At 34.8% G+C, this 27,606-nt stretch overlaps 3 protein-coding genes across 7 annotated transcripts; all 3 read left to right on the plus strand.

The window, feature by feature from the left end:
- Positions 1 to 1,226: 1,226 nt before the first annotated feature.
- Positions 1,227 to 7,525, plus strand: LOC107415791 (TOM1-like protein 5). 5 transcript variants are annotated; one of them, XM_048471824.2, is made up of 12 exons: positions 1,227 to 1,386; positions 1,608 to 1,699; positions 1,999 to 2,081; positions 3,015 to 3,128; positions 3,813 to 3,891; positions 4,138 to 4,236; positions 4,322 to 4,435; positions 5,049 to 5,206; positions 5,809 to 5,884; positions 6,285 to 6,370; positions 6,512 to 6,673; positions 6,822 to 7,525. In XM_048471824.2, coding segments are annotated over exons 3-12 (1,212 nt in total). In that variant the 5' UTR covers positions 1,227 to 1,386; positions 1,608 to 1,699; positions 1,999 to 2,079; the 3' UTR covers positions 7,144 to 7,525. The 5 variants fall into 5 exon arrangements, with proteins under 5 accessions (XP_048327781.1, XP_048327786.1, XP_048327784.1 ...); XM_048471829.2 differs by lacking the exon at positions 3,813 to 3,891; XM_048471827.2 differs by lacking the exon at positions 1,999 to 2,081.
- A 141-nt stretch (positions 7,526 to 7,666) lies between these two features.
- LOC107415790 (UDP-glycosyltransferase 88F3) lies at positions 7,667 to 9,522 on the plus strand. Its single transcript, XM_016024182.4, has one exon. It carries the CDS (start codon positions 7,962 to 7,964, stop codon positions 9,390 to 9,392), a length of 1,431 nt encoding a protein of 476 aa, XP_015879668.3. The 5' UTR covers positions 7,667 to 7,961; the 3' UTR covers positions 9,393 to 9,522.
- A 726-nt stretch (positions 9,523 to 10,248) lies between these two features.
- Positions 10,249 to 27,443, plus strand: LOC107415789 (ABC transporter D family member 1). Its single transcript, XM_016024181.4, has 26 exons — positions 10,249 to 10,803; positions 13,672 to 13,819; positions 14,615 to 14,891; positions 15,641 to 15,865; positions 16,816 to 17,013; positions 17,183 to 17,637; positions 17,829 to 17,964; positions 18,048 to 18,126; positions 18,764 to 19,002; positions 19,169 to 19,473; positions 19,565 to 19,676; positions 19,800 to 19,958; positions 21,076 to 21,175; positions 21,252 to 21,360; positions 22,566 to 22,656; positions 22,917 to 23,041; positions 23,167 to 23,316; positions 23,411 to 23,483; positions 24,095 to 24,275; positions 24,355 to 24,513; positions 24,926 to 25,087; positions 25,181 to 25,417; positions 26,184 to 26,347; positions 26,464 to 26,516; positions 26,627 to 26,705; positions 26,932 to 27,443. The coding sequence occupies exons 2-26, from the start codon at positions 13,758 to 13,760 to the stop codon at positions 27,016 to 27,018; spliced, it is 4,017 nt and encodes a 1,338-aa protein (XP_015879667.3). The 5' UTR covers positions 10,249 to 10,803; positions 13,672 to 13,757; the 3' UTR covers positions 27,019 to 27,443.
- Positions 27,444 to 27,606: the final 163 nt, after the last annotated feature.

The following is a 27,606-nucleotide window of genomic DNA, read 5'->3' on the forward strand; positions in this document are numbered from 1 at the left end:
TATTTTATTTAATTTTTCAAAAATTATAATTTTATTTTAAAATTTTATTTGTAGTCTAATTTTAGGTTAAAAATAGTTAATTTCCTTGTAATTTTAGTTTAAATAAAATAGAATTGAATATAATTTTTTCAAATAAAAAATAATAAATTAATTTTTTAAAAAATATATATATATATATTTTTATTTTTATTGAAAAGTAAATTATGATATTAGTATAGGATCAATATATCGATATTATTTAATGATAATATTAATATCGTTAATCAATTAAATTAATTTATAATAAATTTAAAATTTTAAAATTTAATTCAAACAGTTTTAAATTTAAGATCTCGATTTCTATAAGCCTAAAACTTAAAGATAGTAATCAACAATTAATTCTAAAAAAATAAAAATTGTATTAGATATTTTGATAACTTAGGAAATAATAATGATAAAAAAAAGCGTATGATTTTAGATTTTTTTTTTTTTTTAAAAAAAAAAAATTGTATAAAAGAGTAAAGATGGGTAACGATGGTGGTGGCACGAAGGAAAGCCAAACCCGAGAGTCTATTTTTATTAAAAAAAAAAAAAAAGAAAAAAAGAAAAAAAAGAAAGAATCTTTTGAGTCCAGCTAAGCACTACCATACAACACATTCATTATAGTTGTAAATTACCAATGCAATTTCTAATTTACAATAATCCCACTCCTCCTTTTTCCTCATGCTTACATCTGTCTTTTAATTTGATAACTTCACCTGCCTGTGCTGCAGCTTGCATACTTTTCTCACTCTTTTTTTTTTCTTTTTAAAAAAAAATTTCCTTCATTTTTGTAATCATAAAACAAAGAAAATATATAATTTTTATTATTCAATTTAATTTTAATTAAAAAATTACAAATTATCTTAATTTACGAAGTAAATAAGTACCTCGTACTATGATGATATTGATTTTCAAAAACAGTAGGACTTTGAAAAATTAAAGTAAGTTGGTTAGCAAAATGTGAAAGGAAAATATAATTGATGAGTTTGTTGACTGTGAAACAATAAAAATAAAAGAAAATGAGTCAAGGGAGTGGTCCACGTGTAAGGCAGGAAATGGAAGAACCAGACGTAGGGGTGCATGGGTTGGTGGGTGATTCCATGAAAACCCAACCTCCTCCAATATAATAATACAGTCTCTACTCTCTGCTTTTTATTTTTTATTTTTTATTTTTAATTTAAAAAATTAAATAAAAATGAAAAAAAAAAAGGTAGTATATTTAGACAGGCTGAGCCACGCATGGCCATGGCGGTGCGTGTTTGCCTCTTTTTTCTCTCTTTCTCTCTCTAAAAAAGTTAAAAGAAGCTTAATCAGTGACACAGAAGACGGGAGTGAAGAGAGAGAAAGAAGCGAGAGCCAACTCAGGTTCCTTCCTCACCACTCCACTAATCCTTCTCTCTTCTCTCTTCTCCTGCTCATATTCTCTCTCACATATATTTTTTTTTTCTCTAAATTATTAATTTATATCCCAAAAAAAATTTAGCAGCAAAGGAGAGGAGGGATAAACTATATATATTATACACTAAGTAATTCCATTTCTTTTTTTTTTTTTTTGTTTTGAAATTTATTTAAATTTAATTGTAAAGCTGTGGAGTGTGGAAAATTGGAAAAATGGAGAAGCTTCTCCACTGCTTGGCCACCTTCTTCCCTGTTCCTCTCCTGGTCTGTGTATCCTCAGGTACTGCGCCGCTGTCGTTTTCCCAATCAATCCTGGGTTTTGTTTATTCCTATTATTTTTATGAATCGTACCTAGTAAGGCAAATTCTCGATTTTGTTAATGTGGGGAGATAGTGATCTGTTTTAATTTCTTAATTTTATTTATTTTCTTAGGGGGCCTTGATTGCGATCTGCTATTTTTCTGTTTCTTTAATTGACATAATAATAATAATAATATGATTTTGAGAGAATAAAGGTAGTAAAATGGACCGACTTTACTAGATTTGTGAGCTTGAAAGAGATTTGATTGCTTCCTTGCAGTTTCAGAGTAGAGACTACGGCGTCGCATCGCTTTCCTGCTTCCTTTGCATTTCTCTCCATTTTCTTTCTTCTTTTGCTTAAATGTATGTGTCAACCTTCTCAACTCTACTGTTTCTTTTTATATTTTATTATCTCTCTCCCTCTCTCTCTCTCTCTCTATATATATATATATATATATATACATATTTGGGTTTGTTTTGTAGGATCTTCACCAACTTTTTTCTGTATTCGAAAGCGTTTTTATGTAATTTGGTGGGGTTGTTTTAAATAAATAGTTTTTGTATACTTCGTCACTATTTTTAGGTAGGAGGCAGAGGTAATACGGAATTCATTTTCATATTTTAAAAATTTGTTTGTTCTGTCTTTTTGACCAGATGAAATTTTTAACATAGTTTTTGCCAACCATGCACAGCTTAAATTATTGTGTTTTCTTGGAATCTCTCTCTGACTCCATTTCCACAGTAAGATTAGCATCCTGATTTCATGGGTTTTATTATGCGCTGAGTTTATGATTTAGTTATTGTTAACTACCAAATATGTTGAAAAATATATGTTTACATTGTTATACACTCAAGTGATCATATGGGGGGTTGGAGTAGAATCATCAACATAATTTGATACATTTTATAGTTTGAACGAAACGAATAGAATGTGCAGCGCATAATTTCCTGTATAAACGAGAGAATTAGATCTTGGAATAACCAGGATCATACACTACGCATACATGGAAGACCAATGGAGGTGATCACTAAACACTATTGGCTCACAAGACAAGCTTAAGCGGCCCCAGCCAAATCCTGTTGAAAAATTATTCTCATTTCCCACTGTAGGACTGGCTTCAATATTCTTGAGTTGTTATCATTGCATCTGACCTGTTTTCCATTTGATAATTATTTGACCTGATTTCCTTGAAAGTTTCTGTTTTTCCTTCGCTTAATTTGGTTAAGAGATGAAAACATTTCCTTTTGCTAAGATTTGTTCATACTTTTACTTGCTGTTCCTGTTATGAATCCTAGGATTAATCAGAAGATGGCTGCTGAGCTTGTCAATTCTGCAACAAGCGAGAAACTAAATGAAATTGATTGGACAAAAAATATTGAAATTTGCGAATTTGTTGCTCATGATCAAAGGTATAAACTATTGCTTATGATAAAAATATGTTGAAATATTCCAAAAAATATTGAAATTTGCGAATTTGTTGCTCATGATCAAAGGTATAAACTATTGCTCATGATAAAAATATATTGAAATATTCCAAAAGCTGAGTGTGAGTCTTTGAGATTATAGGTTGATGTATTTGGAATGTGTTAGCTCTTATACAAAGCCTTTTTTATCTCACACTATTCTTTCCCTGCACTTTGTTCCAATGCAGATATGAAGTAGGAGCAATTGATTAGTGTGCAATATAAAATCATTTATATTGATTTTTCCAGATGTATGATGCTTTTTTATTTTTAAACATTCGACTTAGAAGAAACATTTGATTAATCTTTAGTATTAAACTATTGATTAAGATGAGAAAAGTTCTATTGTGGAAATAATAGAAGAACAAGACTAGTTTACATATAGACACACACAGGCAAATAGATGCATGTATGCAATGCATGCCTTTACTTTTTTATGCATGTGGCATATTCTAAAATCTTATGTCACTTACTTTGTCCCATTACTACCCTGGCTGTCTAACAGTATGATGCCTCGCATTCTTGCTTTAAAATTTTAGCTGAATTTGGCCATATTTGAGCTTCTTTCATATTTATTGTTGTTGGTCTTAGTAGATAGTCTCACCATGTACTTGTCCTGTTAATATTTAGGCAAGCTAAAGATGTCATCAAAGCTATCAAAAAACGACTGGGTAGTAAACATGCAAATTCTCAGCTTTATGCAGTTATGGTGAGTGTAATCGCTTGAACTTAAGATATGTACATCCTAATATGCATTTCAATTTAGGTTACGAGGAAAACAAAGAGTGAGGCATCATTTTATTGTTCTAATGAATTTTATATAATTTTTTTCCCATTGTTTAATTAATACGTGATCAAGTGCATTTATAACATGAGTATTGGTATGCCATTCTGCTGTTCTGTAGCTTGCTGGTTGCTATCAACCAACTCTCCATTTATTTATCTGAATGTGCAGTTGTTGGAGATGTTGATGAACAATATTGGAGAAAATATTCATAAGCAGGTGATTGATACAGGGATTCTTCCTCTTCTTGTGAAGATAGTCAAGAAAAAGGTATAAACTGATTCCTTTACCTTTGCACATTATTCGCTGATTTTATATAAGTTGAATTTAATTTGCATTTTTTGGTTGCTTGCAGTCAGACTTGCCAGTACGAGAGCGGATATTTCTCCTTCTAGATGCCACACAGACATCTCTTGGTGGTGCTTCTGGAAAGTTCCCTCAGTATTATAATGCATATTATGACTTAGTGGTATGTTTAAATAAGCAATGTCCGTAGCATAAGGGAGGATTTAAATTACTGATTCATAATATATGTACTGGGTTAATATCACTGGCATATGAGGTTGGAAGGAAGAGTAGATTTTTAAGTGGGATATGTGAATAAGAAATTGTAGGGGTGGTGAAAAAAAATTATCTCTTCACAATCTGAAAGCATTTTGATGATTTGCATTATTAAACTTAATAGCTAGAAAGTTTTAATTAACTACAGAACTCATATTTATTAAAGGAAATACTTGAGTGCTTGCTAAATGAGAATGGGGAAGGCAGTCATGCTGTGTGATAAGTTGGAGGTTGACGGTTTTTTGAGTTTATATGGTAGGGTGATTTTGAGAAAATATTAAAGCTATTTATAATAGTAATCTGTTAACAATATTGCCCTGTGACTTGAAAGATGATTGTTCCAGCTCTTGTTCAGCTGCTTGGTATAAATTACTAGTGTAGCTTTTAATGATTGAAACAAATTTTTGTGCATTTTCTAGATGCAGTTTAAAACTCTGGGAAATGATCATATTTTGCTGTATTTCAAAATATCAATCTTATTTATTCAATTAACTACTGAAAGTTTTTACTATGTTATTCAGAGTGCAGGAGTACAGTTTCCTCAAAGGCCTCCTGCAGTGCCCTCAAATCGCCCTACTTCACAACCAAATCAGAACAACTTATCTAATGGGCATGGGGAAGTAGCATCATCTAGACATGACACTAAGCAAGTGGAGCCTCAGAATGTTCCTGAATCTAGGTAGCTTTCCATTAATCGTTTGGATGTTTTGGTTTATGTAGATATGCTTAATAACATAACATTTATAAACTTCTGTTGATTAACTTGTAACATTTTTTCTTGATGTTGGCTTCATAATTGGGACCGCTGTGTCTTTTAGTGACCGTGTGATCAATTATTTTATTGAATCTCCTCATCCTCGTTTTCTTTCCATGAGGTCTCTCTTTCACTCTTTCGACTGGGGTAAACTTTTGAGTCTCCTTACTGTTTTTTTGTTTCATGTAACCTTATCCATGTAACAAAATGTATGAACTATTAGGAAAATAGTATAAGCACATATTTCTGTACTAGGAAAATGGATGTATGCTGTTGATAATGCCTGAAAGTTTCATTCTCACCTTCCAAAATAATTTTCAATTTGATCTTTCTATTATACGAGATTTGGCTCCAGAGGTGGGGAGTGGTTTGTTGTGGTGGTGTTGATTTGATTTTACTCTATAGTTTTCCTTTTAATTTCAAATGTCGCTGTAAAGTTTTGTTTTGTTTTTGAATTTGTTTGCTGGGCCATAGAAGGTGTAAGTCTGTGAAAAAATATTTATCCGTCTTAATGTATTTTCATGCAGTATCATTCAAAAGGCTAGCAATGCCTTGGAGGTTTTAAAAGAAGTCCTTGATGCTGTCAGCAGTCAGAATCCAGAGGTATGTTGTCAAACTCTTATTCTGAATTCTAAGTTTTGCCAAGCAAGAAGTTAAGTTGCATAACTATCTTTCATTGTATGGATTATACAAGAGGATTTGTACTTGGCACACTGGGTCAAGTAAGGCATTTTTAACCAGTCTGAAATTCTTGTCGCTGTCAATTGAGATGTAAACATTGAAAATGGCCTCTTGTTAATAGTTATACTTAAATGATCCAAGGTTTAATTCATATGTCAACACTAAAGCTAAAGCCCACAAATTTGAAAAAGACATGCCTCCAACTGAAATGAGTCAATGGTTTTATGATAGGTCTTGGTCTCATTTTACTTTGCTTGATTTGTTTGCTGAAATTCACTTATATTCTGTGTTGTCATCTGTAATGATGGAATTGTTCCGTCAGGGAGCTAGGGATGAGTTTACACTTGATCTTGTGGAACAATGTTCATTTCAAAAGCAAAGGGTGATGCATCTAGTGATGACATCTCGGTAAGGCTGCTTTTGGGGTGACTACAATTTTGTTGCCTTTCTTCCACTTTTCCCCCCACCTCCCTCCCCATTTGATTCTGAGTATTGCCTATGGACTTAAATTCCATTGATTCTTTTTCAACAAATCTTTAATTTTTCCAGGGATGAGAAGGTGGTTTCTCAAGCTATTGAACTAAATGAGCAGCTACAGAAAGTTCTTGCCAGACACGATGCCCTTCTTTCAGCCAGGTCTACATCAATTGCTAATCATTTTAACGAGGAAGAAACAGAGGAGGAAGAGGAGGCTGAACAGCTTTTCCGAAGGTATGTTTGTTTACAACGGGGCAGTGCCTGTTCTAGAAAATTGGATTGTTTGTCGAGTCTTCTGTGGGATTTTAGAATCACTTAATTCCCTGAAGTTGCTTCCTATTTTCCTGATTTAAATCACTGTCTTAACTTCAAAACATGACAGGTTACGGAAAGGAAAAGCGTGTGCAAGGCCTGAAGATGAAGAGCACTCAGCTGAGCGGCCTCACTTGGGCTTGCTTGCATCATCCCTCTCTGGAGAAAGACTGAACCGTCCGCTTATACGACCTCTGAGTTTGGAGCCATCAGGTGAAATGAATGGACATTCTCCGCCGGTTGCAATTCCACCCCCGCCTGCAAAACATGTTGAGAGGGAGAGATACTTTCAGGAAAACAAGGATGGTGTGTCTGGCCACATGAGGGGTCTGTCATTGCACAGCCGCAATGCTAGTAGCTCTCACAGCGAAAGCATAGATTCCAGTGACTGACGGCAGGCTGGCTGAATGTGGCTCTCTTCTAGAGGAGAAGACCACTAAGGCCTCAGCCCATGTCCACAAAAAGCGTCCAACATAAAAATGTTATGTTAAATATGTGGTACTTCTATATTTCTTTTGTGCTTGAAGGTGGTCTTTTTGTTTTTTTGTTTTTATTTTTATTTTTTTAATTTAATTTTCTTAATGTAAAGGAACATGATACCTCATTGTAGAGGTCAAGATAGGAACAAGTAGCTTCAAATTCATCAGAGCTTTCCTTTGTTTTTTTGTTAGGTTGAACATTGTATGAAAACCAATAACTGAATCTAGGACCTTAAACCAGATACAATATTTTTCTTATCTTTTAGGTGAATACAAAGTGACTTTTATTAACTTACTCTGCATCTAAACCAGTATCATTTAACATAATTTTTTTTTTTTTTTTTTTGGGGGGGTCAAAAACAAGTATTATTTTGTTAAATTAATTGATATTTTTAGGACAGGAGTTGGACTGAAATAAGAGCAAAGCTCAAAACATGTGGGAGGATGAGGAATTATCCTTTGTGTGATTTGTTTTTTATCATCTTCACCGCGCTTACCAACATCATTCCGTGATCCTTACGGTAGAAGTTTGACAAGTTGCATCATGCGCGTGGAAGAATATTAATCCTCTTGGCTTTTGAAAAGTCCGAAGCTTGACTCTATGATTTTGAGAATGGTCAGTTTCTTCTTCTCCTGGTTAGCCTCTTGTTTAAATCATAGCCATATACCCATATGTACTGGATCTGTATTTTTCTCTGTAAAAAAAAAAAAAAAAAAAAAAGGAAGCCAAAATGAAGGAAAGCATAGTATTATACCCTGCTCCTGTTTTCCACCACATGGTCTCCATGGTGGAATTGGGAAAGCTAATCTTGCGACACCACCATGACTTGTCAATAACAATCTTGGTCCCAACTGGGGCGTTGGACGCAGCAGCAACATCTTCATACATCCACCAACTCTCCCAAACCGATCTTCCAATATCCTTTTTCACCCTCCGATCCATCCAATTTCCTCAATCCCTTCCCCAAAACCGATCAGCTGCCGCGTTCCAATCCATCCAGCTCAATGCTGAGGCTGTGGTTGATGCCCTCGGAACCATTTCTGCCACCTCAAAAGTCCTTGCTCTCATAACCTCGGCAGTCCATTCCTCCTACCACCCTCACATCCCAACTTATTATTACTTTTCATCTTGTGCTTCTACTCTTGCCTTCTTCCTCCATCTGCCTACCATCCATAACCAGACGAGTAAGAGCTTCAAGGACCTCAACGACACCGTCTTCCATCTTCCTGGACTGCCACCTATCAAGGCATCGGACATGCCCGATCCTGTTCTTGATCGAAATCAGCCTCCCTACCATTACTTTATTCACTATGCTTCTTGCCTTCCCAATTCAAAGGGATTCATAGTAAACACTTTTGAAGCGCTTGAGTCGCAAGCAATCAAGGCTATAACCGATGGTACTTGTGTTCTGGATGGTGGGACTCCTCCAATATATCATATCGGGCCATTGATCACCGATTCCAAAGTTAGAGCTATCGGGTATGAAGATTTGTCGACCGAGTGTTCGACATGGTTGGATGCTCAGCCTAGTCAAAGTGTTGTGTTCTTGTGCTTTGGAAGTAAGGGTGTGTTGTCTGAAGTGCAATTGAAGGAGTTGGCTATGGGATTGGAGAGGAGCAGCCATAGATTCTTGTGGGTGGTGAGGAATCCGAAGAATTTAGAAATGATACCTGACTTGGAAGTGTTACTGCCAAAGGGGTTCTTGGAGAGAACCAAAGATAGAGGTTTGGTGGTGAAGTCGTGGGCTCCACAGTCTGCTATTCTGAGCCATGAATCGGTAGGCGGGTTCGTGACTCACTGCGGGTGGAACTCAGTGGTGGAAGCGGTGAGTTATGGTGTGCCAATGGTAGCGTGGCCTTTGTATGCTGAGCAGAAGATGAATAGCGTGGTCTTGGTGGAGGAAATGCGGCTGGCAATAGCACTTGAGAAGGTGGCAGAATCATCATCATCATTATCTTCTTCTTCTTCTTCTACAAAAGAAGAGATGGTGAGTGCAGAAGAGTTGAAAAAAAAGGTGAGAGAATTGATGGGACAGGAGGGACAAGGTCTTAGAGAAAGGAGTTTGGCAATGAAATCTATGGCTATGGCGGCTTGGTCAATGGATGGTTCATCCTTGTCTTCCTTATCAAAGATGGTAGCTTCATGGAAACAAGGACATTGATTCTTATCACTGTAATAATTCCCTGGTTGAATTTTTTGTCTGTTGGAAGTTGGAACTTTTGTGGATATAAAGCTTTATTTTTATTTTACATTATTTTACTGAAATAAAGCTTTAAATTGGGTTGGTTTGATTTTAGGTTTTCTCTTTAATGATTCTTGAAATAACATTAACCAATTCAAGTCATAAAGAAAAAAGTTCATTTGGGTCATACGCTATTAAATGGTTCGACTTTATCTGAAGTATATACATATATACATACATTCAAGTGCAATGCACCAAATATACCATACATATACATATACATGCAAACAAGCCCTCAAAATCTTTCATAAAAAGTTATTTAGAACGATTCCATAAATATATATATAGTAGTTAGAGTTTCTATTTATACACTTATCTACGTTTTACCAAAAAAAGATAAAAATAAAAAAATAAATAAAAAGGTTAGGGGGTTGAAATAGTATGTGAAATGTTGGATTCTTTGGTTGGTAAGAATAGAGCATCAAGTTGACAGGTTGTATTAAATACGTGGTAAAAAAATTGTAGGAGATTCACAAAACTTGGGGAGCAGAAGGTTATTGACCCCTCCAGAAAGCCCGTGTAATAAATTAATTATCCACTTCATCATCCATATATGTAGATTAATATTACCAAGGACATGAAAAAGAAATTTTGAAAGAAAAAATTGTTAGATACATATTTGACTAAAATACAAACACACTTTTGGTGAATGATTAAAACACAAACACCTTGCAAGAAGGATGAAAGATAAGCAGTAGAATGGGCGCGGTGCTGGTCCCCACATGGTTGTATTAGTATTGGACCTCCAAAAATCCAAGGGTGGCAAAAAAGGAAAGACTTTGACTCTGACAAAATCCAGAGAGAGTGAATCACACAAACAGCAAAGCTGCACATCCCAAGGAGTTGGTTTTGGTATTGAGTGGGAACTTGGATTGGGCTGAGGCTGAGGCTGAGGCTTGGGAGGGGTTTAGTTTTGGAGTGCACGCACGCACATCAAACGCGTCATGATGAAACCGTTGCTATAACAAGCGACTTCTATTTCTTATTTTTCTTTCTTCCTCCAACAATTCCCATACCTCTACATACACTGTCTATTTCTGCCAAATTTTCTTTGCCTATCATTTATTGCGTCAGGTTTTGCAATCACCTCTAGCTTCTTTGGCTTATTTCCGACTGGGATTGGATTGTAATTGGGATTTTGGATTTTGGATTTTCTTTTCGGAAAAAAAGCTTTTTTGCTTTATCCCTTATGCTCTCGTCGTCACTAACGTATTTTCTTCTATCTCTCTCGTTCCAATATTCGATAGTCAAAACTGATTCGACGCTGCAAAAACAAGACGGAATCTAGGGCTCATTCTTCTTCTTTTGCTCTGGAATTCTTCAGTTCTAGGTACCACTTTCTTTTTGCTTTTTTGTTTTGCGGTGATGGGTTTTGATGATTGTGATTCAATTCAGTGGTAAAATAGAGAGGAGCTAGAAAAGCAGCGATTTTTTTATTATTAGTTGCGCGGTATCTGTGAATTGTACTAGCTTTCTTTCTTTCTCTCATTCGTTGTGAATTCTGATTGTGTGTTTGGATGTTTATGTCATAAAGATGCCAACTTTTTGGGTTGTATAATAGTGAAGCGCCAATTATATGTCAAAAAATCTCTCTTTTTATCTGGAAATTTGTGCCTCATACTGTAGATGTGGTTTGAATTCCATTAATTTTTGATGCTGTTACTGATTGTACGCTCCTGGAAAAATGTGTAAGGGGATTAAAGGACAAAACTTCTTCCTTCTTTTTTCTTTTAATAATGGAAAGGTTTCATGGTGAAATTTTGATGCTGAATGAATGCTACTTTTTAAAATTTCATAAAACATCATAATCTAATGCATTCTATCATGAAATTGACTGGTTGGGTACAGTTTATGAATGGTTCTGTATTGCATTACGCACCCATCTCATTTTTGGTTAGTCGGGAAGTTCACTCTCATAAATGACAAGAGTTTGGTAGATGTTCCAAAAGAGTGGGTAGCTAAAATGTCGAGGTAACCCAATGTAGCGCACGAAGAGTTGCCAAGTTGTAAACTTTCTGTTAACATCTTTAATGAATGCTGTTAAAGATAAAGACAATTTTTATTTTTCTTATAGGAATTTTTGAATAAACGGCTGAACAGCGTGGCACTAGAAAATTAAAAGAAGACAAAAAATGAAGTTTTAAGAGTTTGAGTGGGAAAATGTAGACGATCACATTTGTAGTAACATTGGTGAAAAGTGTTGTGAGTGAAGCATGAGGGAAAAGAGGAGGAAAGTTGCAACTAAATGTCTCATTCTATCTTAAGTTTTAAGTTACTGCCTGATTGCAATACAAAAAACTTATTCTCATTTGTTGGCATATAAAGGTACTTTGACGTTTATACACAGAATATCAAGTTGGACATGTTTATTTCAGACAAGCCAATACTTGAAAAAAAGCAACTATCTGTAATTTTTAAAAGTAAGGTAGCGATTTGAAAACTGAATTCAAATGAGGCATAAAGTTGAAAGTTATTGCTTGGTGCTATTGGGTGTTCTTCAAATAGGAAACCTGTACTGTATATGCTCTGAAACATGATGATAGTTGTAGTCCTTTTGCCATCTTCATACAGTTTTGAAACAATGAAGAGCTATTTAGTTAGGGCAAGGGGTCTTAAGTAATCCTGGCTGGTTAATATACCTAGGTGTTCTTGTGTTCAATTTAGCAGCGATACACATACTTTCTTTGCTTGTTTTCAGTTTTCACCACGTATTTTTTACTATCAACTCTTTTCTATTTCTATCAATCCTTGTAGCTTGAAAACAAATTGGTAGGTAATGAAATCTAAATATGTTTATTGTGTCATTTGTAAGTCTGTGGGGTTGTTGCATTTTGTCTCTGTATATTGTCAACTCTCTTAAATAATTTTGCAGAAATGTTTGCATGATCAATGCCAAGTACTGTTCTTGTGAATGAACAAATATGCCATGGAACATTGATCATTAGTTAGAATCTTCAGTTTCCTAAAACTATGTTTTCTTGTGGAATGATGCATAATGGAGTGTGGTTGACAATATTGTCAATTGGAAGGTGTTTTGTACTTTGAGAGCTGCAGTTATGATGTTGCTGTCATTTAATGTCTTCTATGTGTAAAGTTCCTCACACCTTTTATATTGTCTGCAATTTTGGATCTTTCCATGTTATATTGTCTCTGTAGACTATGTAAAGTATTGCTTGTTGGGGAGCTCTATTCTTGTTCTTTTCATGTAGCTTATGCGTTGCCTAGTTGGTTCACATGGCAGTTTCTGAATGCCATGGGCCAAAAGTTTGGTATGGTTGATTAGCTCAGAAGGCACAGTATGTTACAGATTGGTGTGTTCAAGTATAATAAGGAAGTAGCTCTCTTATTGCATTATTTTTTGTAAGATAGGTTTGCTTTTCTCTTTCAAGTTGGTTGCCAAGCTTGTTATAATGTCACAGGGTGGCTTTGTTAGACATTGCAGCAAAGGGTTGGGTGATTACTTACATGTTGTGTGGTGCATATGGAGGGATTGGAACTCTAGAACTCAACAATGGGAATTTATTTGGGTTTTCTTTGGGTGTAATGTCTGATTACCAGTGGAGGAACAGTTGTGTGTTAGATTCTATATTTCTTTTTGGTGTTTATACTTATATTATAATATAAAAAGATTGCAGCTTTTTCTTAATAAAATACATATGTTTGATATAATTTTATACTCTCATTATCAAGAACCAAACAACCAAAGAACCAATTAAAGAACTTTGTCCCCCGGAAATTTCAATAGATTTTTGCTATTCAGTTTTATTGTCTGGCTATTAGCTTATCTTTCCTTTAATCTCTCTCTCTCTCTCTCTCTTTGTATTTTTTTGTTTCCTTTTATTTTATTTTATTTTTTATTTTTTTTGTTTTTGGTAGTTGGCGGGGTTTTATGTATTATGGTACAATGTAAGGCAGGAGTCAGGACCCAAGGAAAGGAAAGTAAAGATGAATCTTAAAATGTTTTAGCAGTTGAAAGATTGAGTAAAATACTTGATTTCATCTTGGTTTTCATTATGGGTTACCTATGACCTGCTTGGGATGTATATTTGTGCTCTATAAAGTTGGAACTTGATAATTCTAATATCTATACTAATAGTTCCTTTATCGATCTTTAATTTTTGTTGCTATGCTGCTGATGTCAGTATTTGGCAATCACCTACTTCAAGCTAAGATATTGTAATTCTCATTATTTATGCAGGGGGTTTATCATTTTGTGAATGATAAGTTAAGAGCAGCCATCCATTTTCTAACTTCTTGTTGGTAGGGAAGGGTTAATTGTCCATCATGCCTTCTCTGCAACTTTTGCAATTAACGGAACATGGTCGAAGCTTTGTTGCTTCAAGGAGGTAGGAACATGCGTTCTTTAACTGTTCATGTACTTGCTTTTGTTTCTGTCTTCATTTGGATTCCCCCCCCCCCCCCCCCCCCCCCCCCCCCAATACATGTAAGTCAAGAAGCAGTGCAATTCTGCTTGTAGTCAGTCCTTTATAGATTGATACATTTTTTGATGAAATAGTTACTTTATGAAATGTGAAAAGTGAATAACAAGATTTGGGGGAGAAAAAAATGACCTTCATGAACAAACAAAATAAAGCTAAAAGTAATTTAATAATAAAAAAATCCATATTACGCCACATTCTTCCAATTTGTAAAATAATAAGATACTTGAATTATGTTGCTGAAGATACCCATAATGATGTTTTTAATTTCATTATTTCAAACAGAAATTCATCGTAAGTAGCAATAGAAGGATATATGTCTCCTGAAAATTTTGTTTTAAGTGCATATTCTCCTTCTATTGTTTTTTTGTCTCTCTAGAAATTCTTGTAGGTATTCTATTATGTGATTGAAGAATTCATAATATATATATGTTACCATATCAATACATTTTTTGAATTTGGTTGCCTGCTATGATTTTCTTCCTTTCATACATGTACATAAGCAGACACATATATGCATTGTAAATATGGTGATTTGGTTTGTTAAGATTGAACTGTACTTTATTGTTGAAAAGATGTACATAGGAAAAAGAGGATGTGAAATCCTCAAGCACTATTTATGATCGTTTTCTCTTCCATTGACCTTCCATTCAACATTTCTTTTAGTGGTGACTTGGCTAAATTATGATCAATGCCATACAGGAAAGCTTTGATACTTGCAACAGGTGTTTTAGTTGCTGGTGGGTCAGCTGCATATGTGAAGTCACGATTTAACTATAAAAAACATGATTCTTTCGGTCAATATAATGGCCTTAACAATAATGAAGGAGATACAGAGCAGTTAATAAATGATGGTAAACGAAAGAAGACTCCAGATAAAAGGGGAGGATTGAAGTCGCTTAAAGTCCTTGCAGCAATTCTCTTATCTCACATGGGCAAGATGGGTGCAAGGGACCTTCTATCTTTATTAGGAATAGTGGTAAGCTAATATATTGTAGTTAGTTATAATTGCTTATTATTAATGACTTTATATCCTGATGTTTTAATCATAAAGATAGTCCATTTATTTTTTAATTAACTAGTTTAAAGTGAACCCAAAAGCATAAGCCCAGATCCCTTTTTTCCTAGGCCTAGTTTGGTATTGCTTGTAAATCCAGATTATAAATTTTGCTTAGTGAAATCTGTTTTGTAATTTAACTAGATTATTCTATTTCGAGACTAATTATGCATCTTTTAATGAATAATTCTGAATACATGGCAGTTGACTCTTTTCATAGCCCAACAATGCTTTTTGTTTTAAATAACTTATAGCTATGCCAAATTGGGTTTTTTTAGCTTAAAATGTAGCTTGAAATGAGCCCAGAAGCCTAATCCTAAGACTATTCTTATATAATTTTCTTCTAAAATGAAGCTCATGAATAATTTCAATTGTTGTGAAAGCCCAAGCTACTCCAAAAATTTCTTTTGCCCTTTCTTGCCAATTTTCATCTCCTTTTCTCATTTTGTACTCACATTAATCTTTACTTTTAAACTAGTCTTAGATTTGCAAAATAAAAACTAAAACCATTTCTCCATTAGAGGCAAAAAGTTAATTATTTGAACTTATTGTGAAATTATGGTTGCCACTCTGCATCTTTAGGCATACAGGCAATGAATCATTCTGCAGCATCTAATCAAACGTCAGTGCCAATGGTTCTCAGTGCTGATGTATGCTTATATTGTTTGCAGGTATTGCGAACTGCTTTGAGCAACAGATTAGCAAAAGTGCAAGGATTTCTATTTCGTGCTGCATTTCTTCGACGTGTGCCATTATTTTTTCGGCTGATTTCTGAAAATATTTTGTTATGCTTTCTTCTTTCATCCATGCATTCTACTTCAAAGTATATAACGGGAACCTTAAGTCTGCGGTTCAGAAAGATTCTGACAAAACTTATCCATTCTCATTATTTTGAGGTAATCACATTATAGTTTTCTGATACACTTATCATTATTCCAATTTCCTCTTATGTATCGTCAACTTTTTCTTTCTTTTCCGATGTTAGTTTCCGTATATTCCTTGCAATGATATTTTTAGATGTTGAGTATGTTCTCCCATATTTAATGTCTTTATTAAGGTACCTTATTTTATGAATACCAATAAAAACCTTGTTAAAGATAGACAAATTGTAATCATGCATGTGAGCTTTGAAATCAAATTCTAAAAAGTATTGACTTAAAAAAAATTCATCAAGAATGAGAAACCATTAGGTACACCAAATTACGGCCCATGTTTTCTTTCATTAGCTTATTCGTTTCTGAACGGCTGCTCTACTGATGCTTTTTTATGTTTTCTCATTGGCAATTCAGAAGTGTGACTAGGTTAGATGATTTTCATGGATTGAAAATTGAGAATATGGCTACCTGAACAGCTTTGAACGCTGTTTTGTTATTTCAAAGTCTTGATCAGATTTTAGAAGTGTCTGGTACAATATCTTAGCTCTGTCATTTTAAGTACTTAGACTTTTGCCTCGATAACTCACTCTAGATTCTTTTTATAAGTGTTGTTGGTGTCCTTCCAATGCTAGTTGCGAAGATCTTGTTTTCTCTTTTGGATATTTTGCATATGTAGTAATCGTCAATAGCTCTACTGGAATTTTCAAAATAAAAATTTATGGATTTCTCTTTTTATCAAAAAATTATGGAGTGGTACTTTTCTTTTGTAGAAGGACATGCATTTTACTTGTTAAAATATGGGGGACTTGCATATACAAGCTATTGTTGAATTGAAAATATGCTGGCTTTTAAAACCAGACACAGAAAGAAATGTAGTTTTTAGTGACAGGTTGCAGTGATTTTATATAATATTTTGCCTGATTGTGGGGATGAGGTCTTAGTTTTGTATGATAATTCTTGTTTTTGTTCAGAACATGGCATATTACAAAATATCACATGTCGATGGGCGGATAACAAATCCTGAACAACGAATTGCAAGTGATGTACCGCGATTCTGTTCAGAGTTGAGTGAAATTGTACAGGATGATTTAATAGCAGTCACTGATGGTCTGCTTTATACATGGCGTCTGTGCTCTTATGCTAGTCCAAAATATGTCTTTTGGATATTGGTAATCACCTTTCTATTTTGGCTGCATTTGTTTTTCATGGCTATATAGGCCTTCTTATTTTCTTTGTTAAAGCTGTCTTTCCAAACACTTCCTGACAGGTTGTACAGCTTAACATAGTGATTATTGCATTTCATGGATTGCCACCTTAACATGTTATATTACTTTTTAGGCGTATGTAGTTGGAGCAGGGGCGATGATAAGAAACTTCTCTCCTGCTTTCGGCAAACTAATGTCCAAAGAACAACAATTGGAAGGAGAGTATAGGCAGCTGCATTCACGGTTAAGGACCCATGCAGAAAGCATAGCATTTTATGGTGGAGAAAGCAGAGAAGAATCTCATATTCAGCAGAAGTTTAAGACGCTAATTAGGCATTTGAGAGTTGTGCTTCATGACCATTGGTGGTTTGGCATGATTCAGGACTTCTTATTGAAGTATCTTGGTGCTACAGTTGCTGTAATATTGATTATTGAACCCTTCTTTTCTGGCAATCTGAGACCTGACACTTCAACTTTAGGACGTGCAGAGATGTTAAGCAATCTGAGATATCATACTAGTGTCATAATTTCATTATTTCAATCGCTTGGAACTCTTTCTATAAGTGCAAGGAGACTCAATCGTCTCAGGTATTATTTGACCCATCTAATATGTTTTGAAAAAGAAAGAAACAGGAATTTCCTAATTCCTTTTGTCCTTTTCTCTTTACTCTTTATGGTAGCTAAAAAGTATGTCCATGATAGAGGGCTATTTTTGTGCTATTCAGCATGTATATGACTGATTAATTTTGATATTTCTCACTTGTTTACTTTGTTTTCAGTGGTTATGCAGATCGCATTCATGAGTTAATGGCCATATCAAGAGAGCTAAGTGTTAACGATAAATCTTCTTTGCAAACAGATGCAAATAGGAATTGCTTTAGCGAAGCTAGTTACATTGAATTCGCAGGTGTCAAGGTATGTGTAAAATTTGTCATATAACTACATGTTGATGGGATTTTTTCTCACTTCAGTTTTCTAATGATAATGGTATCTTCCAGGTCGTTACTCCAACTGGTAATGTCTTGGTGGATAATTTGACACTTAGAGTTGAAACAGGATCTAATCTTCTGATTACAGGTAGCCCTTTTAGATCTAAGAGATTCGTTTTGGTTGTAAGGATTGACCTGGTATTGCTTTATTCTCTTTATTTTGTTATTTTCTGTTTGCTGTTGGACATTGTTCAAAGCTGGGTATTTTTCTCATTTTTATTAAAATTTTTGTCAGGAAAAGAAAAAGAAATTTTGTATCCCATAAAATTGTACTTTCGTTTTTCTCATGAATAAGAAATCTGACTTTATAAGATTAATTCTGGTTTACAGCTGGTTTTTTGTGGATGTTCTGGACCATTATTTCTATTGTTGTTGCAAAATTATTAATTGGGTATGATATTTCCTACTGGAAGCTTATTGCTGGAAAATCAGTGGTTGTCTTTGATTTTATTAGATCACAACCCTTGGTTTTTTCTTTTGTTTTCAGTGATAGTTTTTGATGCTATTGTGGTAAAAAGCTTAGTTGAGTGAAATTTGATGTTCTTTTGCTCGGATAGAATTAGATTACAAGAGCAGAAGCAAAATTCTCTTTTTGTTGTTGATAGTATATTGCTTGTCAAAAGGTTACTGGTTATGTTGTCTATGTCTATGTTGTATTTGTCAGATACTAGGTCAACTTATAATTTTGTTCTGACATGTGGAAATTATATTAACTCGTTTTTAAGGTCCAAATGGTAGTGGGAAGAGCTCACTTTTTCGAGTCCTTGGAGGTCTCTGGCCGCTAGTATCTGGCCATATTGTAAAACCTGGTGTTGGTACTGATCTTAACAAGGAGATTTTCTATGTGCCTCAAAGACCATACACAGCTGTAGGAACACTGCGAGATCAGTTAATTTATCCTCACACTGCAGATCAAGAGATTGAACCACTCACACGTGATGGAATGGTGGAGCTATTGCGAAATGTAAATTTGTATTTCATCATTTTCTCTAATATTTTATTTTTTTGGGTGTTTTTTGGGGTGGGGGGGATCTCTATCTAGTCTTCTGAGTACACATATCAGTAAATTTATTGTTCTAGTGATGTTGTAGTTGCTTTCTTTGATGTAATATTTGCATTGTGTATTCAAGGTTGATCTTGAGTATCTATTGGACCGCTATCCACCTGAAAAAGAGATAAACTGGGGTGAGGAACTATCACTGGGTGAGCAACAAAGATTGGGCATGGCCAGACTATTCTATCACAGACCTAAATTTGCAATTCTTGATGAGTGCACAAGTGCTGTTACAACTGATATGGAGGAACGTTTTTGTGCTAAAGTTAGAGCAATGGGAACTTCATGCATTACCATTTCACATCGTCCGGCGCTAGTTGCATTTCATGATGTGGTCCTATCATTGGATGGTGAAGGAGGCTGGAGTGTTCATTATAAAAGGTTGGGACACTCATTTGGTTAATTTGTACCGTGTGTTTTTTTTTGAAGATTTTACATATGTTTGTTTATTAGACTTCTATGATATTTTCAGGGAGGATTCTTCAGTCCTTGATGAAGCAGGAATAGATACAATGAAGGCTTCTGAGACAGATCGCAAGAGTGATGCTATGACTGTTAAACGAGCATTTGCCTTGAATAGAAAGGTATAAAATTTTTTAAAATTTATATCTCATCGGTTTGTTAGATTCAGTAAATATATATTTTTTTTCTCCAGATCATCAGAGTATATAGATTTGATGCAATTTGTGTTACAAATTTATTTTCAGGACTCTGCATTCTCAAATTCAAAGTCACAATCTTACATTGCTGATGTGATAGCAGTTTCGCCCTCTGTTGATCTTGCTGGTCCCTTGCCACTTTTTCCACAACTCCATGGGACTCCAAGGGCATTGCCTCTGAGAGTAGCTGCCATGTTCAAAGTACTGGTGAGTCTCTTTAATTTGGTACTTCTTTCGATTTTATTTATTTATTATTGTTTCATGCTCTGCAATATTGTCATGCTCCAATTGCCATCACAGTGGCGAATGGATGGTTTTTTGCTTTCCCTTTTTTTTTTTTTTTTTAAAATTTTTACTTTGATTTCAGACTGATAGATTTTTCCTGATTGATGACCTGCCCATTTTTCCAAGTTTTGGTTTGGTATATTTGAAATGCAGGGGTATGCATCCAAGTCTACTATTCCATCCTTAATTTAGGGTAAGGAGTTCGGTAGCAAACCACCTTGCATATAGCCATTTAGGAAGAAGAGTTTATTCAGTTGACCAAATCTTGCTGCTTGTTAGAGAACTACACAATATTTAGTTGTCTATAGGAAAACCCTAATTAAATGGAATATCAGTCTTTTAGTTAAAAAATCTGAACTCTTAAAAATTAATGAGGAAAAGGCAAAAATAAAGCATAATGTACTAAGGAGAGAATAATACTCGCTGCTCCAACGGCACCGACAATATTGCTAGAGTAATGTAGCCATAAGTCTAACATAAAGTTAATAGATAGCTCAACGTTCATTAAACATCAATGATGTTGCCTGTGTGCTTGTTGGTCTCGCATCACAAGTAAAGAAATTCCAAATTAATCTAGCATAATAGGTGGAACCAACCATGGCATAAGCATTAAGCATACATATAACGAGTGTTGCAGCTTCACTTAATAGGAAAAAACATCTCTACTCTCCGAAATAAAAGATTAAAAGTAGGTCTTCTTTGAATACTGTACTCGCCCAAATCTTCATCAGCTTAACAGCCATATGGCCATCATGCTATTCATCTAGCCTATCGCTTATGACCTTAAATACGTTTGTGAAATTATTGGCCATGTACTTGTTACTTTGTCGTTTTCCTCCCTTTTTTTTATTTTTATTTTTATTTTTAATTTACCGGTTTGGCGAATGGTTGTTTTCTTTGATTGTATGGAATTTTGTATTTTATGTGTCGTCGTTAATATTCACTAAGATATCTTCTAGTGGTTGCCTTGTCATGAATCATGATCATCCAAGAAAGTTTAGTAATATCTTTTATTAACCTTTGAATTGCTTGCTTTCAGGTTCCCACAGTACTTGATAAACAAGGTGCACAACTTCTTGCAGTTGCTTTTCTTGTTGTATCAAGAACATGGATTTCAGATCGTATTGCCTCATTAAACGGTACTTTTCTTTTCCTTTTCTGAGCTTCCCATTACATGAGATAATGCTGTTAATTGAAAGGTATGAGTTTATACAGGAACCACTGTGAAATATGTTCTGGAGCAGGATAAGGCATCCTTTATTCATTTAATTGGTGTTAGTGTTCTTCAGAGTGCTGCATCATCTTTTGTTGCTCCTTCTTTAAGGTAATTTGATCTTCAGCAGGATTCGAACTTATTAAAAGTTCACAGTTCATAGTGACCTTGCATGTTTCTTACTTAGCTTATCATGATGGTTACTTTGTTGAGGTTATTTTGATTGTTGAATGGTGGGTAGAAGCTTATCATGACGGTTACTTTGTTGAGGTTATTTTGATTGTTGAATGGTGGGTAGAAGTTTGGATGATGAAAATAGTACCTTCAAAGTGAGAAGATTATATTTGTCCAAGATTGCTCAATTTGTTATGTATTATAAGTGTGACATTTCTTTCTTGTGACATTTCTTTCTCAGCAAAAGAATTTCTATTAGAAATCCATATTTTAAAAATGAAAAAGCAACTAAATGAACAAACAATATGTTGGGTTGGGCATGTTCGTATCAAAGTATTTGTTTGGACAACTGAACATCAAAATGGTGGATAATTTTAATGCAGGTATGGCCCTTAAGAAAAAATCCTATGGTGTGTGACGCCGCAGCTGAAATGGTGGATCCTTTGCTGAACTTTGTTTTATGCCTTAATAATAGTGTGGTTCATTTTTTTGCTTGCTTGTGGCTTTGTGGGTCTTGATGGGCATAAATGTGGAGTTTTTTTTGGTTGGCATAGTAATTTGGGAAGAAAGCAAATTGTTGGGTGAATTTATCTGTGTTTTCTCTGCTTTTGGCTAAAGAAATAATATAACCCATTAAGGACAGGACCTGTCTAATGGGAATGTAGGATACTTTATCACTAGCACTCCTATGTGGTGCATTTCTATCTTTCGTTGTTAGCCCTTGTTTGAGAAACTTGCTATGCTATTTATCACTCATCTTTCAGCAATAGCTTTTCTTCTGAGTCGGTGCTTGGCATCATAGAGTGGTCTATCCGCCCTTAAGTAGTATTACCAGCCATTCTGGAGGAGCTGTTGATTTAGCAATTTTTAGTCTTCATCTATCTGGCGTTTCATCCATTTTAGGTTCTATCAATTTTATAACAACTATCTCCAACATGCATGGACCTGGAATTACCATGCATAGATCACCCCTATTTGTGTGGTCTGTTCTAGTGACAGCATTCCCACTTTTATTATCACTTCCGGTACTGGCAGGGGCAATTACCATGTTATTAACCGATCGACAAGTTTTGCAGTTATGCTTAACCTTTGTGCATGGAATTACTTCCAATTGTCAAGTATATAATGCGATTCTTTTTCAGGCACTTGACAGCTAGGCTGGCTCTTGGATGGAGGATTCGGTTGACACAACATTTGCTGAAAAACTATTTGAGAAAGAATGCATTTTACAAGGTATCCATATTAGAGGTGTTCAATTAGTTCATTTAGCTTTTCCTTATCTAGATTGAATTCAGTAACTTTACTAAATATTACTTTTAAACTTTTGCATAAAATTATATGTTGCATATATAAATTGAGGTTTTGTTTTTTTTTTTTTTTTTTAAGATTTTATTTCTTACACTAACATCACTCTTTTTCCCGATCGTCTTATTTCCCTGTTGGATGTTTTGTTTAGAATTGTTTCAAATTCATATAACCGTGTTTCTTTGTAGATCTTCAACATGACGAGCAGAAACATTGATGCTGATCAGAGATTAACTCATGATCTGGAGAAGTTAACCACTGACTTGTCAGGACTGGTGACTGGAATGGTAAAGCCAACTGTGGATATTATATGGTGAGTAATTTGTTTATTTTGGTCAACATGTGCACCACCTTGATTTGAGGTTCTTAGGCATGGCTAGCTGTTTTTTGTGATTTTCTTTCTGAATCTTACTCTTGAATGCTGCTTCTATTTTTAAGGTTCACCTGGAGAATGAAGCTGTTAACGGGTCAGAGGGGAGTTGCTATATTGTATGCATATATGTTACTGGGGCTGGGTTTACTTAGGGTTGTTACCCCAGAATTTGGCGATCTGGCAAGTCAAGAGCAACAGCTTGAAGGAACCTTCAGGTAAGTGTATTTTAGTTTCTGATTCCTATATTTCTAATGCTGAGCTATACTGCTGTAAATTTTATCCTTTCTTTTGACATCTTGCATGAATTAGGTTCATGCATGAAAGACTGCGTACTCATGCTGAATCTGTTGCTTTCTTTGGGGGTGGTGCTCGAGAAAAAGCTGTAAGCTACCTCAACTGCACATGTTTTTATTTGATGTTAGGGACTGCCGAATTGCGTGTCTGGTTTCTTGATATTGATTTTGCTTCTTTATTAGGTTTTGATTTTTAGGACATGGACAAAGGATTGCACTTTGTCATAAAAAATTAAAAAGTAACTCATTTTTGTTTCATATTTCTCATAATCATAGCAGAATGAAAGCCATTTTTGTGTTTTTAGAAAAGTTATACTCTTATGAATTTGGCTACACTAAATTGTAGGATCTCCTTCCAATCGATGAAGTTGCAACATGTCTATAATCTAGGATATGTTAATTCCTTGCTTAATTATTCGCTGTCTTTATCTTGGAATTTTACTTTGACGTTTACATAATTAACTGAGTGAATGGAAAATGAACTCTTGTATCCATGTATAATCATTAGTCATGTATTAAGCTCCCACTGCATCCCTTTATATAGCTATCAATACATGAACGCATAAAACATACATGTTGGTCTAACTAGATAACTTAAAATCATGGTTCAGTTTTGCAATGTAACATGTATATGATGCACTGATGGATGGTATTTTCATTAATCTAGATCTTTTATTTATATGCTTTTCTTATTAAGCAGATGGTTGAGTCAAAATTCAGGGAGCTTCTTGATCATTCCTTGTCCCTTTTGAAGAAAAAATGGTTGTTTGGTATACTGGATGATTTTATAACAAAGCAACTTCCACATAATGTGACTTGGGGATTGAGCTTGTTATATGCTATTGAGCATAAAGGAGACAGAGCCTTGGTATCCACTCTAGGTTAGACTAATCTGACTATTGTTTGAGATGCAATTACCATAATCTGTCTCTTTCTTATCTTACATACTGTGTATTCTAGGTGAGCTTGCACATGCTTTGCGGTTCTTAGCATCTGTTGTATCTCAGAGCTTTTTAGCTTTCGGCGATATTCTTGAATTGCATCGGAAGTTTGTTGAACTCTCTGGTGGAATCAATCGAATTTTTGAGCTTGAAGAACTATTGGATGCTGCACAGTCTGGTATATCTTTCAATGTTCCTTCGCAATCATTTTACAAATTCAACAACTTCCTATTGATGTTAAGAATTTTCACTATACTTATGTATGATATGGTTTGGCATTTGTAAATTTCATTTTTTCCTTCCAGAATTCTTTTAGCAGGTTTATTATTTAAATTGGGATGCAAAAAGTGGTACTATAATGAACCAAATAAATTCGTTACAAGTAATTTATGAATTTTCAAATGACAATTTTATTTTTTTGAACCTATATTTTCAGTGAAAACTTAAGAATGGACTAGTTTATATATGTGTATGTGTGCTCACTTCATTAATTTGTTGATTGACCTATTGGAATAGATTTTGCTTGGTTACTTTTCTGTTGGGTTATTAGAAATTCATTCATGCATTGAACAAAGTTTTTGCGTCTACAGGGGGTTCTGTTACTGATACTTGGTCAACATCTGAAAATAGAGATATTTATTCTGAAGATGCCATTACCTTCTCTGAGGTTGATATTGTTACCCCAGCTCAGAAAATGTTGGCTAAGAGATTGACCTGTGATATAGCTCCTGGGAAAAGCCTGCTTGTTACTGGTTAGTGCATTGTACATTTTTTTATTTTTGTTGATATTGCTAGTTTTTCGTCTTATGCAAATGTAATATCTCATGAGTATGCATTTGTTAAAGGTCCAAATGGGAGTGGAAAAAGTTCTGTCTTCAGAGTTCTTAGAGGTCTTTGGCCAATCATGAGTGGAAGACTCACTAAACCATCCCAAAATGTTAGTGATGAGGTCGGACCAGGTTGCGGTGTCTTCTATGTTCCTCAACGACCTTATACATGTTTGGGAAGCCTTAGAGATCAAATTATATATCCCCTTTCTCGTAAGGAAGCCGAGTTAAAGGCACTGAAGCTCTCTGGAGAAGGTAAATTCTTTTTCAAATAGAAATACCTTAATAAGTCATCACTTGTTAAATCTTTATATGCTGCTAAATTTTTCCTCCTTTATACAACCACTGTTGATCAAGAAGTGAATTTATTTAAAAATATGGGTTGTCTTTTATGATGGTTGTGTTTTGAATACCCAAAACCTTAGATATATATTTCTCCAACCTAAACTCTTGGAGTAGTATTTGTAATCACATTTCACCTTGTAAGGCTTCTATGCCAACACAACTGGAAGGAAATAAGAACCTAGGTGAGACCAAGTGCATGTTAGGAAAAAGCAGACATCTTCCAAGAGAAAATTTATGGTCTCTCACTTGGTACAGTTGCATATTGGAGTCGGACTTTGCCAAGCTTCCTAACTTTGTGCAGCATATTGGCAATCTTTTGAGGAGGCTTTCACTGCTTTTAGCTTAAATATTTGGGCGCCAATCAATGCAAACAGCTTGTTTAAGGTTGGTACAAGACTCAATCCCAGGTGGAACTCACTTTGGCTTGAGGTTGCTTTAAGAGTTCCAAGTTAGTGGTATCTGAGCCGTCTCCATCAGTATCTACTCTGATATCAAGTCCATCTCATGAGCTTTTCTGACAACTTAAATAATCAGCTGCTTCCAAGAAGTTTGGCAAAATGGACAGTTGAAACCGTTTAAGTTTTCTAATTGTTTTCTAGAAGCTTTTTAAACTGAAGCAAATTTAGTTAATTCCTGCCACTATTTTTGCTAAATTCTGATAGTTGTGGCAAAACAGGTGAAAGATCTGCGGACACCACAAAAGTTCTGGACATTCGTTTGAAAGATATTCTGGAAAAAGTTAGATTAAATTATCTTTTGGAAAGAGATGAAAGTGGTTGGGATGCTAAATTGAATTGGGAAGACACTCTTTCTCTTGGAGAACAACAGAGATTAGGCATGGTAAGCAAAGTTCATGTTTCAGCATGGTCAGATATCCATCGTTTAAACAAAAGTGTTATATTATATGTTTGCTTTCATTGAAGTTTTTATTATCTGACTTGATGTTGGTTTTCAAGGCCCGTTTATTTTTCCACAAGCCTAAATTTGGCATCCTTGACGAGTGCACCAAGTATGTGAGAAAACTCCAAACTGGTTTTATCGTTCTTTTCCTAACCTCAAAAGAAAATTTTCCTGTCATCTAATTTTCTCTTGGTTTTTAATCTTTATTGCAAATGCCAGTGCTACAAGTGTAGATGTTGAAGAACATCTCTATAGGCTTGCAAAAAGCTTGGGCATTACAGTAGTTACCTCTTCACAAGTAAGTGTTCTGTAACTACATTACATATTAGATTAGATTTGCTGATATTTCTTGTCTTTTAATTCGAAATACATCTGGCTAAGATGAGAGATTTGATTTGCTTTCATGTTGTTAATTTCTTCTGGAGATACCAAAACCTTAGTGTTATATCTGTTGTCAAATACTGGAAGTGCTTTTTGAACTGATAATCCTCTTGAGCATATTTTGGTTTTGCAAATGTTTTCAGCGTCCTGCTCTAATACCGTTCCATTCTGAGGAATTGCGGCTTATTGATGGGGAGGGTAACTGGGAGCTGCGTGCCATAAAGCAATGACTTGATTTGGCGGTTTCTGTGACTAATTTTTGCACTTGGTAAGATGTAAGATAGCACGAAGGTAGCGTTGAACCTTACATGTTGTGGCATAGGCAAGCAAAAGCTGGGTTTTGCTGCAAATTCGGTGAAATTATTTGTTCAGCTACATAGGAAGAGCTTTATTATTGTGCTCGGTACATAATTTGGGGGCCCAAAAAAAGGGGAAGCCAATCAAGAAAAGTTTTAGTACATTACTATTAAATTGTAGTCAATAAGATTGAATCATACAAAGCATGTAATTATGTACAGTTGCTCCCTTTTGGTTAAAGTTCATTTCATTGAGTTGTAAGAAATATGTTCCTTAAGTCATAAATAATATTCATTTAAGCCCCCCCATATTTATATGTGTAAAACCGTAAAAATTAAGGAGAAAGATTATTTAGCTCTGCTCTTGTTTGCTGGTCTTATCTTCCTATTACAACATATTCCTCTCCTAGCCAGTACAAGGGTTGGTGTGCCTACAAGCTTGAATTTCGTAAATTGCAATGTTAACATCAGGTAATTGGACCATTTAATCTTGTAGCAATGGAATATGCTAGGGATTCTAAA

This window comes from Ziziphus jujuba, chromosome 4, assembly GCF_031755915.1.
Source record: "Ziziphus jujuba cultivar Dongzao chromosome 4, ASM3175591v1".
NCBI lineage: Eukaryota > Viridiplantae > Streptophyta > Magnoliopsida > Rosales > Rhamnaceae > Ziziphus > Ziziphus jujuba.

What these genes read in the sequence shown, in the direction of transcription:
- LOC107415789 (XM_016024181.4), top strand. Translation starts at nt 13,758, where the DNA reads ATGCCTTCTCTGCAACTTTTGCAATTAACGGAACATGGTCGAAGCTTT. An exon ending in TGGAGTGTTCATTATAAAAG is followed by an intron (nt 19,474 to 19,564) that starts GTTGGGACACTC and finishes TGATATTTTCAG; the next exon opens with GGAGGATTCTTCAGTCCTTG. An exon ending in ACTGAAGCTCTCTGGAGAAG is followed by an intron (nt 25,418 to 26,183) that starts GTAAATTCTTTT and finishes GTGGCAAAACAG; the next exon opens with GTGAAAGATCTGCGGACACC.
- LOC107415791 (XM_048471824.2), top strand. An exon ending in CAGAATGTTCCTGAATCTAG is followed by an intron (nt 5,207 to 5,808) that starts GTAGCTTTCCAT and finishes ATTTTCATGCAG; the next exon opens with TATCATTCAAAAGGCTAGCA. An exon ending in CATCTAGTGATGACATCTCG is followed by an intron (nt 6,371 to 6,511) that starts GTAAGGCTGCTT and finishes TAATTTTTCCAG; the next exon opens with GGATGAGAAGGTGGTTTCTC.
- LOC107415790 (XM_016024182.4), top strand. Translation starts at nt 7,962, where the DNA reads ATGAAGGAAAGCATAGTATTATACCCTGCTCCTGTTTTCCACCACATG.